This window comes from Anser brachyrhynchus, assembly GCF_964034855.1.
Source record: "Anser brachyrhynchus genome assembly, chromosome: Z".
NCBI classification, from domain to species: Eukaryota; Metazoa; Chordata; class Aves; order Anseriformes; family Anatidae; genus Anser; species Anser brachyrhynchus.
The window spans coordinates 29190726-29210885 of NC_137697.1; the positions used below are offsets into that span (position 1 = coordinate 29190726).

Genomic DNA, 20160 nt, shown 5'->3' on the forward strand with positions numbered 1-20160 from the left:
GATGTTTGGATTTTTTTTTTCTGTTTATTTGTTTTAGAGTCCTATTTCCTTTGGCATTTTTCTTCAAATTCTTAATGGTAACTTTTGAGCTATGTAAGGCAGTGAACTTTCGGGTAAGTTACATTCTTGGTACAAGTGAACATACTTTGGCTTGCAAATCTCATAATCACTGATTGATGTTGAAGTTTAAAGAATACTATCAGGAAAAAAGTGCTGGTAGCTTTTGAAGATGGACAGCATTCTTTGTAAGGCTGGCTTACATGCAAAAAGAGTCCCCAAAACTTTTTTCAAGGCAGCTAGGAAAGTAGAGTCATATAATATGAAACACAGGCAAAAAGATTTATTTACCAAATGAGCACGTGAACATTTCTCTACACAAGCTAAGATTTTCAAAGGGATGCACTGTGGATGCAAGGAGACATGGGTGCCCATGATCCTTTGAAAATCTCAGCAAAAATTTTTTTTTTTTTCCCCCATGCAAACAGCCAAAATCTCTAGATGCCAGTTTCTACCATGTGGGAATTCATCTCAGCTATAGTGGATGAGTAACGTGGTGATAGTAAACACTAAAAGATAAGCATGAACAGTGACAAAGCAACCTTTTTCATTATGAAACGCAGACTTAAGAAATCTTTGTTAAGTTGGGCCACTAACCAGAGCTAGATCAGCATGGAAGAGGGCTGCATCAGCTGGCCCCTCCTCCTCAAGTGACTGGGCACTGTAGAAAAAGCAATCTTCCTTAGCAGAGACATAGCCCTCTTCTGGTGAAAGCTGCAGAAAGAACGAAGCTCTGAGTTGGATTGAGTGGCCAGGACACAGGGTGTTCAAAGTGTATTATGTGAGGGAGGTTTAGAGTGGTAAATCAATTCCAAATGCAGCAGAGTTCATTTCAATCACAGTTATACTGTTGAATAGATAAAGAGATGTGGTTTTTTTTTTTTCCAAAATTATCTGAATTGATTCAGCTTCACATGTCACTTTAGATGCTCAAGTAATAAGAAATACTTATCCAGCTATACCACAGAACCTACAGGTTAGTCTAAATTCATTCTCAATTTCTGCTCTTACTAAGCATTTATTAGAACTGCCAGAGCTGCTATGAGGAGACAGAGCCTAACAGTGCAGGCCTACACAACCTCCCAGGCTGCAGAATATTCTTGTTCAAAGGAACACTGAATCCACTGCCTGTATTTTAAGGTGGTGTCTGCCAGGTCTAACAGCCTCAAGAGGACAAAACACAATCCTCACTGCAAATCAGCACCTTTTTCCAACATAATTTGATGTTAGGTTCACTCAGCCAGTATTGCAAAGAAGCCAGTGATTACTCAAAATGCTTACTTAACTGGTAAAATCATACGTGCCATATTAAAGTAGAAATACAGAATGTTTACAAAATTCCAGGAACAGAGACAGAACAACCATGAACGTTCTCTTTCAGAATGCCTTTTTAAGTAAGACAATGTTGATTTGCAAGACATTTTAGTGTGTGACACACAGTCTCCCCTATAAAAATAAATCTCACAAAGAAAGTTTAAAAAGTACCTCTTTACTATGAGAAGGAAAGTTTCTATGAACTTAAACATTAGCCATTCCCTCCTACCCACTTCACATGCACTGAAAATGAAAATTTGGTATCTGCATCCACAAGGATTACAAGATTGTCATTGTGTAAAAAGCAAAAATGAACTGAAAAAAATCACTTGGCCTTACAAATACAGCGAGACTGATCTTTCTACATATAATCTCGATGGCATTCTACTGATTTGAATTTATAGACAACAGGGACACTAGTCCATGCTCCCACTTTGCTAGGGATAATTCAGGAAGATACTCTCAGTGGTAGCTGTGAGGTAGATTTTTTTTAAATTCACTGACCTGAGATGTCACTAAGGAAGTATACAGAGTTTAGAAATCACAGGAATCTTTCATTAGTTGTATCCTTACATAATCTTGAAATTGATGTTTATTGTACTGGCCAATCCCCTATATTCTCCTTTATTTGTAAATCATGACACTTCCAGATGCAAGAGAAAGAAATGTGGAACAGACGTTGTGCAAATAAGCGCTCTTACCAGCCCTCAGAATGCAGAGTACATTATTAAAATATAACCATACGGATGCAGAACTGCACAGCATCCATACTGACACAATATCTCCATAACCCTAGGTCTTCTATATCTGGAGTTCTTTGTTACCACTGAAAAAGACAACATACAATCCAAATCTTAAGGTTAATAATCTCCCTCTTAAAATTTATTAGGTATTTTTGCCCCAGAATGGCTAAAGGAACGCAGTTATTCAACCTCATTCTTCTAATTGCTAGAGACTCCTTTCTAAAATCAAGCCCAGAATTATTTATGGCTGTACCACAATAACGAGCAGGTGCTGAGATACCTTGAGTCTATTTACCATTCTTTAAATTAAGTACGTAGTCTGTATATTAAGACTGCATACGTGCTATACCTATAGCAGACCAGATCTTATGAAGTAGTGCAGTAGGCAAATTCCAAAACATAAAACTGTCTTTATGTCACCACCTTGCACATTCAGAAAATCTTGTAACATGTACAAAATTATGTCTAGCACCTTGCAGCCCTGAAAGTCTGTGCTGGTTGTAAGATGCTTCGCTGTTTCTCTGCTAGGAGACCGGCGTGCTAGGTCCTGAAATCACCACACCTGTCACACACTACGCAGGCCATTCCTGCATGCAAGGAATCTCATACATATAGTCTTCTGGATTTCGTATGTCACCTGACTGTATTCCAAAGCACAGAAAGTGTACACAGAAGTCAGGATCATTATGTATCAGCTTAAATGACATGAAAATTATCCACAGCACTCCCAGATCCTTACAGGCAGTGGTTTGGCAACTCCTATTTTAACTGTTCCTGTTGGGGCTCCTTTCAGTGCTTGCACTGCTTCCTCCAGGCTGCCATTTTCCAGGTTGATATCATTGACAAACATAAGCCGATCTCCAGGAAGAAGTCTGCCATCTTGCTCAGCCACACCACCGGGAACTAATGAGCGAATTACAATTACAGTGTTTGCTGGGTCGACAGGATCCTAATTGAGTAAAAGGAAGAGAGACATTTCATTTTATTTACTCTATCTTGGTAGGCTTATTTTATGCATCTACTTTTAATGACTCACAACACAGCCCTGCTCCAGATGAACCCTCAGCAGGAACGCATAACCCTGTCCATACACCTGTACATTTATTTTTCCTTCTGTTTTCCATTCCTAAATGTGAAAATCTTTTCTAGGTGATGTTCCATCACAAATCTCCAGCATAAAACACTGTTAAATTGCTGAGTGCAGTATGTACTGTAATAAGTAACCACACCAAAAAATGTAAATACTTCCTACTGCTATGACACTGTGCAGACCTCATCCTCTCTTACACTTAGCTCTTTGTGAATAGACATGGACAGTTCAGACAGGGGAAAGAAACAATCTCTAGTGGAACAAACAGCTTATTTCAAGAATTACCATGTACTTCATGGCACCAGATCTTGCTCAGCTGGGAAAGCACATTTAAAGAGTAAAGTTCTTGTGTGTGCCTAATCAAATGCTTTACAAGACAGGAACATACCAACAGAGCAACAAGGCACAACAAAGTCATTTTCCTTTCAAAAAGAAAACCATTTTCAAATCTGCATCCTGTAATGCACTGATATTTTTATAAATAAGCTAACATCAAGCTCTATGAACAGGAAAGTATAATTCTTTTGTAACAATCATAACAGATACACCAACTTGCATAACTCTTATAGAAATTACATTCACAAGGAAGATCATTAGATGTTAATGCTTCCAACACATGGCAATTCGCTTGTGTGCATGCACAGAAAAATATGAGACATACATAATAATGTATCAGCTTTACTGACAGCAAAGGAAAGAGAAAAGCAAACATCTACAAACTGGAAAGCAACTGTAACAATTTGCCATGCCAAAATGTACATCTGAAAGGATGCATATCATAAAGGCAGCAACCAAAATCGCAGGAATTAGAGACCGCTGAAAGGTAATGTGAGAGAGAGGGGTTGAGAGAGGGAGTGGAGGAGAGAAGACCCTTAACACATCAGGGCAATTAATGCAATAAAGAGAATGCCATGAGGAAACAAAACTTTACAAGTTGAAATATAGCTAGCATTGCTGGACATTGTGCTTGGACCTGAATACTTTCCTCACTATTTTAACAAGTATTTTTACTGCTATTTGAGATGATACTGCATGACATATTTTTTGAAAAAAATCACCTTTCTAGTGTATGTGATTCTTATGTCCCCCAGAGTCTTCCCTGGGGTAAGGAATAATGTACTCTTACCACAGGCCTGCCATTGTATAAAACATCAGAAATACAAAATTAACCTTCACTTTAGTCACTGTCCATGGAAAATTAATTAAAAATTGGATGGAAAAAGCAAAACACAAGCATAAATCTTACTGTAAACTTCGTTTATTGTTCACAGTCTTAGATGAAAATAGAACTTTTAGAAACAAACTGAAATGTTTTAACCCCATCTCAAAGGTGAGAACACAGGACACAACCATTATAATATCCCCCCCACAAAAAGGATAAGTAAGTTTCTGAACGCTTCCTGTAGGCCTGTAGGATATAACCAAACTCACAGTTGTAAAACATACACAACAATTTAAGGTATTTCCAACAACTCTTAATAAACAAAATGTTTTAAATAACCACATACACAACCACATTTTGTGTCTACACTTCAGAAAAAGGCAAAGCAAAAATATGCTTTAGTTTGTGCTGATACGGACTCCAAATACTCAGGCTCAGCTATAGTGTCTCATTTAAGAGCATTAAGAGTAACACATTAAATCATAACTGCTGTTTCATAAAATGAGTACTTGACTATACCTATATCCTTCAGATTAAGGCCCGTTTGGACACCTACCTGGGCAACCTGCTCTAGGGAAACTGCTTTGGGAGGGGGGTTGGACACGATGATCTCTCCAGGTCCCTTCCAACCCCTACAATTCTGTGATTCTGTGATTACTAAACTACTCTGCTCTTCACAGTTATCAGCGTGCAAACGCAAAAAATACCTCTGGGGCATAGATTATTTCTAAGCAACGCACCATGGGAATAACTTCCACCTGCAAGAGACCTCCAGATGCAAAGTACAATGTGTACACCCCTTAGGGAAATGATCCAGCAAAGACCTGCTAGACCACCAAACACTCAGGCAAAAACTTGTGCTGACCGGAGGGAAAGTTACTTGACTTTGATCAGAGATTAAAAAATATCCACTGTGACAACTGGAAACACAGGAGGAACATTTGTTGTATCCTGACCGAGTGGAGGCAGGAGACAGGCACTCAGCTGCTCTGACACAGGGACACAACATGAATGACACCTTGAGATGTCCGGGAATTTTCAAGTCAAACACAAAATGAATGAGAATGTCTAGGCACGTCCTAGGTAGCAGCTAAGCAAGGGATTTCAGAATTACAGTTCTGGATTTTGATAAATCCTGCTTTAAGAATGTAAGTCCTTTATTGGATCTTTCTCTTAGCAAGGGCACCCTCACTGCAGGTGCAAAATACATGGCAAGATGCCTGAACATTCTAAGATGCGTACATCATTCATTATACCTGAGGCACTAGAGGTTCAGCTTTCCCAAGAGACTAGTGTTTTACTGATTACTTATTTTTCTGGACAAGTAAAATCACTACCATGAGAACCTGTAAAATCACAGAATCATAGAATGGTTTTGGTTGAAAGGGACCTTTAAAGATCATTTAGTTCCAACCCCCCTGCCACGGGCAGGGACTTCTTTCGCTAGAACAAATTTCCCAAAGCCCCATCCAACCCAACATTGTACACTTACAATAATGAGGTATCCATAGCTTCTTTGGGCAACCTGTCTCACCACCATCATGGAAAAATCTCTTCCTTATATCCAGTCTAAATCTACCCTCTTTCAGTTCTTTTTAGAACCTGGGATGCAACTGACCAGGTCCTGTGGTCTTGCGTATGTTCAGGTTCCTCAGGTAGTCTCAAACCTGATCTCTTACAATACCTAGGTCTCCCTGCCCCTCTCCGCCCCCCTCCCCCAAGTCCTTGCCTTGAGGTTCGGGGACTTGAGAGATGTGGAAGGAGTGATTTACCAGAGAAAATGAGGAAAAAAAAAATGTTAAGCACCTCAGTCTTCTTCATGTTAGTTGTCACTAATTCTCCCATCTGTACCAGGGGGCAAATTCTCTATAATTACCTTTTTCTGGCTAATGTAGCTGTAGAAGCCTTTCTTATCATACTTCACACTCCTTGCCAAATTCAACTCCAACTCTGCATTAGTTTTCCCGATCCTATTCCTACATATCCAGGCAGTGTCCCAGTATTCTTCCCAGGATACAGGCCTCTGGCTCCACTGCCTATGCATTTATTTCTTTCACTTTCATTTGACCAGGACGGTCTTTACTCAGCCATACTGGTCTCCTGCCCTCCTTGCCTGATTTCTTACACATAAGAATCAAGACCTCTTGTCCTTAGAGAACTGCCAGCCCTGTTCTCCACCTCAATCCTTGAGGGCAGTTTCCTCACCATGGAGTCCCATCCACTAATTCCTCAAACAACTCGAAGTTCACTCTCCTAAAATTCAGGGTCTTGATTTTACTCTTCACCTGGCCCACATCCCTCAGGATCATGAATTCCACCAGGGCATGGTCACCGCACCCCAGGCTACCTTGATCTCTCTAATTAGTTTATTTGCATTGGTAAGCAACAGGTCTCTTAATGCTACTCCTCTGATTAGCCTATCTACCTCCTGCATTAAGAATTTATCCAAAAGTCTCCTGAACTGCTTACAGCTTGCTGTGTTGCTTTTCTAGTAGATGTCAGGGTGACCAAAGTACTCCAGCAGGATTATAGCCTGCAAGCACAACACTTCCTGTAGTAGAAGCAAGCATGCTTCTTCAACAGGTTACCCTTGTTAAGGTGGCTTGCAGCAAACTCCAAACACGAGGCTTCTTTTGTTGGCTTTCCCTCTAATTTTTACCCATAACCTCTCAAATTGCTCATCACTGTTTTTCAAAGTCAGCTCTGTGCAGTCAATCCTTTTTTTTTTTTTTACCAAACCAAACAAACAAACAAACAAAAAGCCACAGAGGGCACCCCTCCCCCTCCTTGCGAGTCCCTTCTGAGCAGTTTATAGCCATCAACCACAGCATTCCTATGACATGATTCATCCCACCAAGTTCAAGTCACAGTGATTATAAGTGATCAAAGCTTTCTAACTGCATGGTGGCTTCCAGCTCCTCCTGTTTTTCACCCACACTGTGTGCACTGGTATAGAGGCGCTTCAGTTGGGCTATTGGCTGTGCAATCTTTTAAGATGAATACACCTTAATTCCTTTGAGGCATTTCAAACGTTTTCCTGTTGGTTTCTAATACATGAGCAACTCCTGGTTCTTCTTTATTACTCGAAACCGAATCCCTTTCCCTCTTTGTCTAGTTTAAAGCTGCCCTCAAAGTCTGGACAGCTTGTTGGGAAAGACCCTTTTGCCAGACTTGGCCACACGAATCCCATCATTATTCTTAACACAGTAAGAGAAATAAGTAATGTAGCTAGCGGGATGCCTGCCAGTAGCGACATCCATTCAGCTTTACTACATTGCCTGGTTTCCACTAACATTTACCACTAAAATACTTACTTAGATCATATTGCAAGATCTAAACAATACAAAGTATTGAGTTTCCTACTCAAGGAAAGGAGTACAGAAGTTACCTGGTAGTCCAGTATGCTAAATCCAAGACCCATACTCCCCTTCTCCAGGTCAATGTGCTGTACTTCTGTTTCCCACATTGCCAAAGAAGAGCTCTGCACCTCTTCCACACTCTGAGATTCATCAGCCATTTCCAGAGTTGTTCCCTCTGTGTCTGAGGAGCCAATGAAACCAAGTTCGACATGAGCCTGGGAAAAAACAGTGTATTTTCACCAACTCCATAGAATGTAAATGTTTGTGAATTTGTAGAGACTAAATTCTGTTCACAAAAAGAAAGATAAAAACTAAGTGGTGTTTCTCTAAACATGAAAAAAGTGCAAACAGTTAACAAAATTATGTTAAGTCTAGCACAGAATTCACATATTCTTGTAACAAAATATCTATGATGCAAGTATATGAAAACACTCCTTGGAGACAGTATTTACAAAGCAGAATTTCCATCAAACTAAAAAGTTCAGAAAGCCTCATTAGTGTATGTATCAAAATATAAAGGAAATATCTGTTATTAAATGGTATGTCTAAAAATGCCTTGATCTAAATATAGTAGCACTGACAGGAGTCAGAATGTTTGAAAAAGGAGGACACAGACAAATATAGACGTATGTACATACACACAAGTGTACGTGTTTTTTTCTCTTCCCTTAGTTTCATAGCAAAGCTTAGCAACAGTAAACTCAATTCTGTGTCTTGCCCAGAAGTCAGAACTGAGCTTATTTTCATACAAATGCTATTTTTTTCTTACACTGTAGGCCATTTCTACATGTTTATCACATCAGACAGCCCAGAGCTTCGAACCTGGGAGTGACAGAAGTTTGTCTGTCAGGGAGTGCATGCTCAGGCTTGCTCAACTCAAACCCAGAAACCTAGCTTCAAACGTAGATGAAATATAAAGATTCTAAAGACAATGCAGTTCAATTTGCTATACCCCCACAGCCCACATGCAGAACAAAAATCAGGTATTTGGGTACCGTGTCTCCAATTTTTCCCTACCAGTATGTTTATCTTCTGGTTGGCCTAAAGTACAGTTGATGAATACAGTTTGTCTTTTCCTACTTATTTGGTTCCAAGTCCTAAAATATTAAAAGAGACTTCTCATCTTGTACAAGATCTTTACATGTTTTTCCTCAAGGAAACAGTCATTGTCTTAGTAATTTTTATTAAAAAATACATATATACATACATATACCTTTTCTGTGAGCTGAACCTCAGACAGACTTAGACCATCCAGTACTTCTGGGTGACTGATAGGGGGAGCCACTGGACGACAGCATACCATTGTCACCTTAATTGGCAGTTCTTTCAAGATATTCACCACATCCTTGTGGTTTTCTCCAAGCAAAGAGATCTCATTCACCTCAAGAATGAAAGAATGCACAGTGTTTATAAGAAGAATAATGAACAAAAATGAAAAAAGAAACAAAAAAAACACTAATTGTCTGATTTTTATGAAAACATTAATAGATTTTCAGCCCTCCGCTTCTACTCGATTTGGTGCTCAGAATCAGCACAAGGATATGTTTTGAGCTGAATGGAGAGTCTCATAAATTACACGATGCCATCTTACTAAACACCTTAGAAACCCGGTGTAAAATTCAGAATATACAAATATGAAAACAAACAACACTAGCAGATTTGCATAGGAACTGGCATATTAAGCATGAAAACAGATAAAACATGTAGATTTCTTGCATTCATGTGAACGAAACTCACATCCTAATTCTAAGAAAACAATTTAGAAAAGTAACCAGGTGTTTATTCCCTTCACTGTATAGGGGTATTTCTAGATGCTTTTGCGGGGTATTCTTTTATCGTGACTTTCAATTGTATCTGAAATATCAGCTATGAGCTGAGAAATGCATCTGTGCAGATGCAGTCACATAAATATGTGTAAGCACACATGAACAGCATGCACAAACACTTCCAGTAATGAGTGGTATGCTGTTAAGATATCCTACATTCCCAAAGTTGTAACCTCTGAGACGCAAGTCACTTCTCAAGAATTCTACTGAAAGCAGACTAAAATAGAGCTGAACTTTTTCTTACTTCCAGAAGCTCATCTCCACTAAACAGCTTGCCACTTCGTCCAACTGGCCCTTCTGGTAGGATAGATCTGATAAAATGATGCCCCACTGTAGCTTCAAGGCTTATCCCCAGCCCGCTGCTTTCGCTGAATTTGCTAACTACAGCCACCTAAAACAGATTTAAAAACAAAGTTACTTTTGACATATTGAAAGCCATATCTGCTACCTCCAGATTCAATTTACATACAGTGAGGCGACAATTCCTGTAGGGAGAAACTAGAAATACTGACGTGTAATGCAGACTTAAAACTGCAAACAAACGTGTCAAGTTACTAATTTAAGTTTTTCAATAACACAGTAAAATAACAGCAGCAGCTTAAAAGAAAGAATCCAACTTCCCAACAGGATGACAAGCACTGAGAGGATAAAATAAATAGCAGATAAAAACTAAAATCTACAGGCCACATTCAGTGTAACCTACACAATCACTAGTTATTAAGACTATCCTGGAAAGGAAACTATCACTGTGGATTCACATAGTGTCCTCCAGGAACCATGACAGACAACAAAAAAACCATATGTGAAATAACATGACTATGTTGCCCCGTGTGTGGATAAAGAAAGATATCAAAAGGAACTTCAGGGGATTGGGGCAGTTACTGGACAGAGTGAATGTGCAGGTGGTGTTTTCCTCTATCCCTTCAGTGGTGGGGAGGGATACTGAGCACACCTGGAAGGCCCAGCTGATCAATATGTGGCTGAGAGGCTAGTACAGTCGCAGGAATTTTGTATTTTGTTTTGTTTTTTTTAATCATGGGGAGGTTTACTTGGCACTTGGCCGGACAGCTGCCGATGTGTCCTACCTGTCTCACAGGGAGAAACTGACTCTAGCCTGGGAGCTGGCAGCGCTCATCAAGAGGGCTTTAAACTAGGTACAAAGGGGGGCTCAGGGGGAAATAAGACTCGATAGAGATGAGCCTGGGGGAGCAGTCTGGGTTGGGGGTGAGGGCAATTGTGCAACTGAAATCCATCTCCATCAGTGGTGGTCGGGAGCCTTCTTGGGCAGAGTGACCATTCCATGATAGAGTTCTCTATTCTTGATGAAGTCAGGAGAGGGGGGTCAGTACCTTGGACTTCCAGAGGGCAGACTTTGAATTGTTCAGAACACTGGTAGGGAGGGTCCCTTGGGAATCAGTCCTGAAGGGCAGAGGGGTCCAGGAAGGCTGGACGCTCCTCAAGAAGGAAGTCTTACAGGCACAGGAGCAGGCTGTTCCCATGTGCCATAAGATGTGCCAGTGGGGAAGAAGACCGGCATGGCTGAACAGGGAACTTTTGCTGAGTGTCCACGAGAAAAAGAGAGTTTTTGTCCAGTGGAAAAAGGGACAGGCAAGTCCAGGAGAGTACAAGGAAGCTGCCAGCATATGCAGAGAAAAAATGAGGATGGCCAAAGCCCAGTATGAGCTCAACCTGGCCACTACGGTCAGCAATACAGAAAATGTTTTTATAAATATATTAATGACAAGAGGAGGGCCAAAGAGGATCTCCATTCTTTACTGGACGCAGGGGGGAACATGACTACTGAGGATAAGGAAAAGGCTGAGGTTCTTAACGCCTTCTTTGCATCTGTCTTTACTAGCCAGACCACTTATCCTTGGAATACTCAGCCTCCTGACCTGTAAGTCTGGGATGGGGAGCAGAAGAACCCCCCACAGTTCAGGTGGAAACAGAGACCTGCTGCTCCACCTGGACTGTCACAAGTCCATGGAGCCAGATGGGATCCACCTGAGGGTGCTGAGGGAGCTAGTAGATGTGATTGCTGGGCCACTTTCCATCATCCATCAGCAGTCACGGTCATTCAGGGAAGTCACCAGAGACTTGCTAACGTGATGCCCATCTATTAGAAGGGTCAGAAGGAGGACCTGGGGAACTACAGGCCTATCAGCCTGACCTCGGTGCCAGGAAAGGTGATGAAACAGGTCATCTTGTATGCAATCACGCAGTGTATGAGGGACCACTGAAGGCTCAGGCCCAGTCAGCGTGGGTTCATGAAAGGCAAGTCCTGCCTGACCAACCTCATCTCCTTCTATGACTAGGTGACCCACCTGGTGGATGAGGGAAAGGCTGTTGATGTACCTAGACTTCAGCAAGGCCTTTGACACGGTCTCCAACAGTATTCTCCTGGACAAGCTGGCAGCCCATGGCTTGGACAGAGACGCTCTTTGCTGGGTTAAAAACTGGCTGGAGGGCTGGGCCCAGAGAGGGGTGGTGAATGGAGTGAAATACAGCTGGTGACCAATCACCAGTGGTGTTCCCCAGGGGTCAGTGTTGGGGCCCATCCTCTTTAACATTTTTATTGATGACTTGGATGAGGGAACTGAGTGCACCCTCCGTGAGTTAGCAGATGACACCAAGTTTGGGGGGAAATATCAATTTGCTGGAAGGTAGGAAGGCTCTGCAGAGGGACCTGGACAGGATGGGTTGTTGGTGGTTTTACCCTGCTAGGCAGCTGAACTCTACCACAACCCCTCTCTCACTCCCCCTCTTCAGAAGAGGAGGGGAAGAAGAAAAGGAAAGAAACAATTCACAGGCTGAGATACGGATAATTTAATTAAAAGAAAATATAATTAATAAGGAAAAAATATTATTAAATTATTTAACTAAAGGGAAAAAGGAAGAGACGAAAAAAACAACAAGCAAAGGCTATGTGGAAGTGCAGAGGAAAGAAATTACTCTCTACTTCCCACAACAAGCGATGCTTGACCACGTCCTTGAAGCAGGGCCTCAACGCACATAGCTGTTGTTTGGGAGGACAGATTTTTCACAACGAGAGCCCGCCCCTGCCTTCTTTTTCCTTTTTCCACATTTATTGTGGAGTGTGACATCATATGGTATGCAATGTCCCTTTGCTTGGTTTAGGTCAGCTGCCCTGGTGATGTTCCTTCCTCACCTCTTGCCCACACCCATCCTGCTGGCTCTGGGGAGGGTTGGGGGAATCCTGATGGGGTGCTAGTATTGCTCAGCAGTAGACACAATACTGGTGCGATCCCAGTGCTGTTCTAGCTCCAAGTGCAGAGCACAGCACTGTATGGGCTGCTTCAGGGAAGGTTAACTCCATCCCAGCCAGACCCAGTACAGGGTCAATAGGCAGAGGCCAATGTGATGAGGTTCAACATGGCTAAGTGCCAGGTCCTGCACTTTGGCCACACCAACCCCATGCAGTGCTACAGGCCTGGGGCAGAGTGGCTGGAAAGCTGTGCAGAGGAAAAGGATCTGGGGGTGTTGGTCGATGCTTGCCTGCACATGAGCCAGCAGTGTGGAAGGTGGCCAAGAAGGCCAACGGCATCCTGGCTTGTGTCAGGAATAGCGTAACTAGTAGGACCAGGGAGGTGATCGTCCCCCTGTACTCATCTCTGAGTGAGGCCGCACCTCGAGTACTGTGTTCAGTTTTGGGCCCCTCACTACTAGGAGGACATCGAGGTGCTGGAGCGTGTCCAGAGAAGGGCTATGGAGCTGGTGAAGGGCCCGGAATACAAGTCCTATGAGGAGCGGCTGAGGGAACTGGGGTTGTTTAGTCTGGAGAAGAGGAGGCTCAGGGGAAACCTTTTTGTTCTCTACATCTGAAAGGAAAGTGTTGGGAACTGGACGTCAGCCTCTTCTCACAGGTAACTAGTGATAGGACTAGAGGGAATGGCCTCAATTTGTGCCAGGGGAGGTTTAGGATGGAAATTAGGAGACATTTCTTCCCAGAAAGTGCAGTCAGGCATTGGAACGGGTTGCCCAGGGAGGTACTGGAGTCACCGTCCCTGGGGGTGTTCAAGGAGAGGTTGGACCTGGTGCTTAGGGACATGGTTTAGTGGGTGACAGTGGTAGCAGGGTGATGGTTGGACCAGCTGATCTTACAGGGCTTTTACAACCTTAATGATTCTATGATTCTACAATTCAGATTCTGGGGCAAGAACAACTAGAAAAACCTTTTAAGTACATAAATAGAAACACACCCAATAAAATATGATCCATGCCAAACATGGAAGAGGCTCTGCATGCTCAAATTTGCATTTTTGTAAAAACAGGACAAATGTCTGGATCAGGGTAGAGTGAGGTAAAAACTGAAACTTTAATCACTTATAGATATTTACATATTCAAGTGGGAAGTGTATGTGACAATAATATCTAATTGTACATACTTTTGCACAGGCTAAAACTTTGGCATATAATTTTGAAATAAAGTCCTAAACTCAGATACTGCTTTACAGCTGTATCTACAGAAAATGTCCCATGTACTATTTCTATTGCTGTATCAAACAATTCATTCAGTATGCAGAATGGGTAAGAGATTTCAGGCACTAGCTTGAAATTCTGGCTAATCAAGGGAGCTTTGAAGTTTACCTTAAATATTACTTTTTCTCTAATACACACTTATCCCCATGAAGGCAGGAAATCTGTAAAATGATATCCAAAGACGCCGTAACCTAAGACAGTTGTGATTATTTTACCAGAATCACTACAGAAAAACATGATAAATTTTGCATATGGGTATAATGTAAAAGCCTCCCAACAGATTAAGGAGTATATATATTATCTTTATAAATAAATAAACAAATATAATATACACATATTTTTATCTGTATGCTAGCAACATAATACGTGGACCAATTAAAGGACACTTGATAATAATCACAGTTTACTTACCACTATTTCATAATTTGAACCCATAATCCTCTGCCACTTTGCCTTTGTAGCCGCTTCTTCTGTAGTAGTTAGCTGAAAATCTAGAAGTTATGTCTGAGATTACTATGACAAAAAATAAAATGTTCTGTCTAACCCTATCTCTGGTAAAGTTTAAGCACCACACAAGATTACACAATCACTCCATGATGCTAACACTCCTATATATGACTAAAAATTTGACATATTCTTTCTCACTGGGTTTAGGCTTACCAGTAGAAAAACCTGCAAAATTGTATTAGATCTCAGCCCCCGAAGCTAACTGTATTTTGAAAGAAATGAAGTTCAGTCAAGAAGTCTGTCTTAAAGGACTGGGAAGAAAGGACAGATTTAAACCATCCTCAGTGTTGAGTGACGTTAATGCAACCTTACATGAGAAAGGATTGAAGTGGGCATGAAATAAAGAAATTACATAGATGCCCCTCACATTTGTTAAATTAGACTGGTGGGCTGATCAGACTGATTCAGTGGGACGGCTGAAATATTTACAGATGCAATACTGAATCCTGCTGCTTTTGGACAGAACCTACATTTTACAAAGAGTATCCAAAATGGAGTAAGTTTCTAAACAAAATGTGGAGATTTTATATTTTCAAAACTCAGAGTATGACCATAAAAGATCTTTTAAACCTGTAGGCCCTAGAGGGCAGTGGAAGAACATAAGCTGTAGCTCCTTTTAAAAAAAAAAAAATCAAAAAAATTAGATTCAGATAGATGCACGCATATAATAAGAAATAACTAGCAGCTGAAGAGCTGCAATGAAATTCCTGTTGGAATGGAAGGAGGGGAGAAAAGTCATGATGCTGTGAAAAATACAGTGACAAGCTAGGCAGCAAACTTCAGCAGCTCTTAACTTGATTGAATGTTTATCTGCAATCTGAATAAAACAGAGAAATGATTTTCTCCTGCTCACTTTTCCCTCATTCAAACCGTTTATATTTTAAGGCAGGAAACAAACAAACGGAAGGAACAGTATTTAGATAAAACAGCACAGCAAATTTACTGGAACCCTATATATTTAAGGTCTGCAGTCCATGCTGTGCATACAGCAAGTATCAAAATAAACTCTTTGTATCTAAATGCTAATCATAGACAAAGACTAAAATCTTTATTCAAAGATTAAGTTCTGAACTCCCACTGATTTTCTGTAAGAATTTAAGGTGACTAACAGCCTCTGACAGTGTCATAAATCCAGACATCGCTCAGAAACATTAAAAATAAAGCCAGCTGCTTAGGTGCTGTGCAGCATTCAAATATGACAGTACTTCCTCAAAAGCAGAGACCCTGCAGTATCTGAAGGGAAGGTATTAAAAACAAAGTTTTCAGCTATAATGGAAAGCAGTATTTATGAAAAGATACACCAAAAAGATACCTATTAGATCACACGGATGCTTTTCAGCTTCTCTAGCTATGGAAGCAAGGAGATATTAGAAAACACATCACATGCTGTCTCAGTGTGGAAAATATACGTCCACATTGGACATTTGAAATGAGGCAAAATGCCCTAACATCTCAAGGGGAAAAGGAAATACCCATTACAAAATAATAACTTCCATAAAAGACATGGGAAAGTCAGAGCATGTCAGTGCTCCAGAATTGTCTGAATTTCTAACGCTAACAGAAAACACAGACTGAAATGAATGTAAGCTAGGGAATTTGTGAGAGAGAAACTTATCACAAAAGATAAAAGTCCTCAAACCTTAGCTAGATAGCTGCAAGGAATTGGAAAGATAGGGCATGTTGAGTTAGAAAGAGAAGGCATATAGGGGAATAAGGAGGCCAAAAGGTTTAATGAAAAAGTTCAAGTGGAAATACACAACTACAATAAAAAGAAACATGAGCATGTAGAAAGTAGAATGCTTTATGTGACATCTTTTGACAAATAAATGCAATTGTTTTCAGACATACACAGTAGTAGTGAAAGACAGTATTTGACTTACAGCACTCAGGAGTACACACACAGTACACACTTTCATGTATGATTACTTCCACTTTCTAGTTGTAGATCTTCAGTTGCATAGCACACAGATGACAGAAAGGCACACAAAACAATTGACCTTTGCGTAAGCACAGCAAAGTGCATTTTCACAGAATAAAATATTAAACACTGTGAACCTGTTTCTTGTTGTTTAATGTCCTCTCCAATGTTTACTGCACTGGGACTGCATGGCAATGATGGAGATCCCTGTTCTGTTTCATTGTTATCTGGAAAAAGAAGAAAAAAGAACTTTCAGCTATTTTATGCATTGCCATTTTCACCAACTTCACAGGCATGTCTCAGAGCACTGAGACAATGTCATACAGGGAACACGTTAGTACATCTTTCAAAATCTTATGCAAATTAAGGATTATGCCTTAATCTATGAGCTGTAATATATGTTATGGACTGGTATCAGCAGACGTAAGTAGCTGAATAGGTCTGTGTATCATCCAGCCTCCATGTAGATATTCTTTCAAGATCTGGCACATATACTTCAAGATGTGCACAGTTAAGATTAAGCTTCACTAATTGGATCTCATCAGCAGCAAAACTAATATTCGCCATGGCTTCTGAACTTTGTACACAAATGTAATAAATACCCCGTCAGATTATTAATAACCTCTACATATAACCCATTCCTCTCATACCGCCACCTCGTGACACAGACATGTAAGAGTAAAAGGAACTGAGACTTGCTTTTCCCAACATGGAGGATATCTCTTTGCCTGCTCTTCAATGCCACTATCGCCCTCCAGCACTAATAAAATACTCACTGCCTGCTTACCATTCAAAGACCTGCAGGATCAAAGTCTTGAAGGAATTCAGCCAAGAGTGCAGTGCAGAGCTTTCAAGGTTTACTTTGAAAATGTAGAAAATAATACTACTGTTTCTAAAAGATTAATCAAACCATAGTAGACCAAATTCTCCCCTCATGTACAGCAGCTCTGCCATCAGGAATAACTATCCAGGATGAAACTGACCAATTTTATTTCTAGTTTGTCATTAAAAAGAAAAATATTTCAAGTCAAATTTAAAGCAAAGCCAGATTTAATTACCTTTGGCTGTGCCACCATCCATTGTTTGTAACAGTAAGTCCCTTTCAACAGCAGCACTGAACTCCTCCTGGGGCTGAGTATGATTTTCCTGCTTAAGCCCTCTTCTGATCAAAGTGAGCCGAACTGTTTGTCCTGTATGTCGCAAAACATCAACTGCTTGCTGGTTAGTAAAACCCTGAAGATTCGTTCCATCCACCTGCAGGATTAAGTACCTTATTAGCCAGCAAGACAACAACCAGAAAAGTAAAAAAAATTAATGTCCAGGGCAAAGTAATGTCATGATAGTACAGCATCTGTAAGAGCAAAAAGCAAGTGGAAGGACAAGAACAAAGACGTGATGTTCGGCACACCAGGTATTTTCACTACAATACCCAAAAGCTAGCTACCAACCTGTACGACAGCAAAGTGCATGCCTGCCATGATGGGGCTATGCAGATAAACTCTGTGAGGTGGAAAAGGGCACAAGCAAGTGCTGTGTGAGGTGCTCTGTGCAGCCTGCCTGCCTGATCCAAACATCTCCACCTCCAAACAGAAAACACATGGCAAATGAAACACAGCCACGGCTGGGACAGCTTGTGAGAGGGGCATAAGGAGGGACACATTCATTCACTGTCATAGGGAGAACTACAGAGCATAGCAATTCTGGAGTCAGGTAATCTCAGACGCAGGGAAGTCTACTACTGAACACCATGAAGCCCAATTACCTTATCACTCTATCAGCTGTCCAGATGTTATTTACGGTCCAGTATTTTAATGTTTTAGGGAATATAAATATGGCCTCTTCTGCTTGAAGTTATCTCACTAGCTCATTAACTCAATCTCGCTTTCTGAAACTCAAGAAATGTTTTGGAGTTGCTCATTTTCATCCCATTGTCCCTAGTACATATAACTTTTCATTCTCCTTTCTGCAAGCTCCATATTACCCTACTCTTTCTACATCTCACGCCTTGGAATCTGTAATTTTTGAAAAACTTCGAAGCAATGTTACATCCCCTTGGCCCATTAAAGTTTAGGTCTATGTATATAGCACACATCCCATTATTTTAATTCTTCTTGCATGAAGAATGACTCCTCTTACATCCTTAGTCATTTTCTTGTCCTTCTTTGAACTACTTCCAACTCCGGTGCCCTTCTAAATAAAAAGTAATTAAAATGAGCTGGGACTATTTATTTTTTTCCGCCACAATTAAGTAAAACATATTTTTAAAACATTTATTATCTTTTTGCCTACAGTCATCTAAAATCTTTTTCTCCCTCTGCATCTGCAGTAGCAAAAGAAATCAAATTTCGCATCGATTTGTTTCAGCCATTTGAACTCGGCATTTAAATCATTATAAAAACCATACATACTTTCACAGACAAACATGAAGGCATATTCATACTAGGAGACAGATCACAATTTGTTAGTGCTGCCTTCACACAAATGCAAGTACATCTAAGACAGACACAAAAGCATGGTTCCTTCATTTATGACCCAAATTTTCACCAAAAAAGCAACATTTTATGTATGAAAATATTTTCTTCTTTCTCTGACCATCTAAAATTTTAATAACTTTAGAAATAATTTTGAAAACAGTTGCTTAACTTGTATTAAACTTTGAAACTCTGCCTTATCAGTTTCAAAGCTCCTAAACTTGTAAGATACACACATACTTGAAAGTTTCCTTAAAAAAATAGTTACATAAAGGTAGCAAAATCAGAAACATAATCTAATTGAATACTCAGTCAAAAGACAACTCACCATTTCAATGCCAATCTTAAATGTTTTAAGTATTACGTGAGCGCTCCTTCACAACTTGTATAAGTACAGAGTTTGGCAGACAAGTATTTTCATTTCTTTGTTTACTTACAACTATAATTTGATCTCCCACGTGGATTCTGCCATCATGTTCAACAGCACTGCCTTTTGTAATGCTTTTCACAAAGATACCAGAAGGTTCTGGGATGAAAAAGCGGAGCAAATAAACAAATTTATTAAGGGAACATTTTAAATAATGCAACAATCACCTACTAATGTCACCAGCCAAAGGAAGAAAAAGAAAGAAAACCCAATCTTGAGGTAAGACAAGGGAAGAATCACCATGAAAGTACATGCTTTAAGTAAAACATTCCTAAAGGGTAAGTCTGATTAATGTCAGCTTGCAATACACCTGATTTTACTCAAAATCTTTCTACTCCAAATTTACACGGTTTACTGCAAAAGAACAAAAAATATTCTAACAATCTAATCTAAATGTTAAAAACAACATTGACAAAAAAAAGTCTCTCTTACACTTGGTTAGATTTAGAATTACAGGGCAGAAAGTTCAGGTTGAGTGTACTAACCTAGTAAATTCTGTATTTTCTATGTACTTAGTAACTGCTTAAGAAACTGTATGCTTGGATAAACAAACGCAGAAAATTATAAACAGGCAGGACTACAATGTTTGTTTGAACCAGCTCTGAACCACAGCTTTAAGTCTATTTCATCCAATAGTAAAACAGGCACAAAAGCAAAAGAAAAATGAACAACCAAAAAGCCATGTATTTTAGACAACTACTGATTTTAAATCTGAAGGTAAAAGTCACATAAAAAACATCTACAGAAAAAAATCAATTTGAGAAAAATCACAGTGCAATTTGAAAT

At 40.2% G+C, this 20160-nt stretch overlaps 1 protein-coding gene across 36 annotated transcripts in view; it reads right to left on the minus strand.

The window, feature by feature from the left end:
* Positions 1-20160, minus strand: part of MPDZ (multiple PDZ domain crumbs cell polarity complex component) — a 103392-nt gene that overhangs the window by 52276 nt on the left and 30956 nt on the right. For 23 of the 36 annotated variants that reach the window (XM_080573638.1, XM_080573637.1, XM_080573666.1 and 20 more), the window contains 9 exons: positions 19385-19473; positions 17535-17730; positions 16614-16703; positions 14463-14542; positions 9796-9942; positions 8939-9106; positions 7755-7940; positions 2854-3063; positions 655-771 (listed from right to left, as the gene is read on the minus strand). In XM_080573638.1, coding sequence (XP_080429764.1) covers positions 655-771; positions 2854-3063; positions 7755-7940; positions 8939-9106; positions 9796-9942; positions 14463-14542; positions 16614-16703; positions 17535-17730; positions 19385-19473 — 1283 coding nt within the window. The remainder of the gene's footprint in view (positions 1-654; positions 772-2853; positions 3064-7754; positions 7941-8938; positions 9107-9795; positions 9943-14462; positions 14543-16613; positions 16704-17534; positions 17731-19384; positions 19474-20160) is intronic. The other 13 variants (XM_080573659.1, XM_080573642.1, XM_080573657.1 and 10 more) reach the window with 1 other exon arrangement.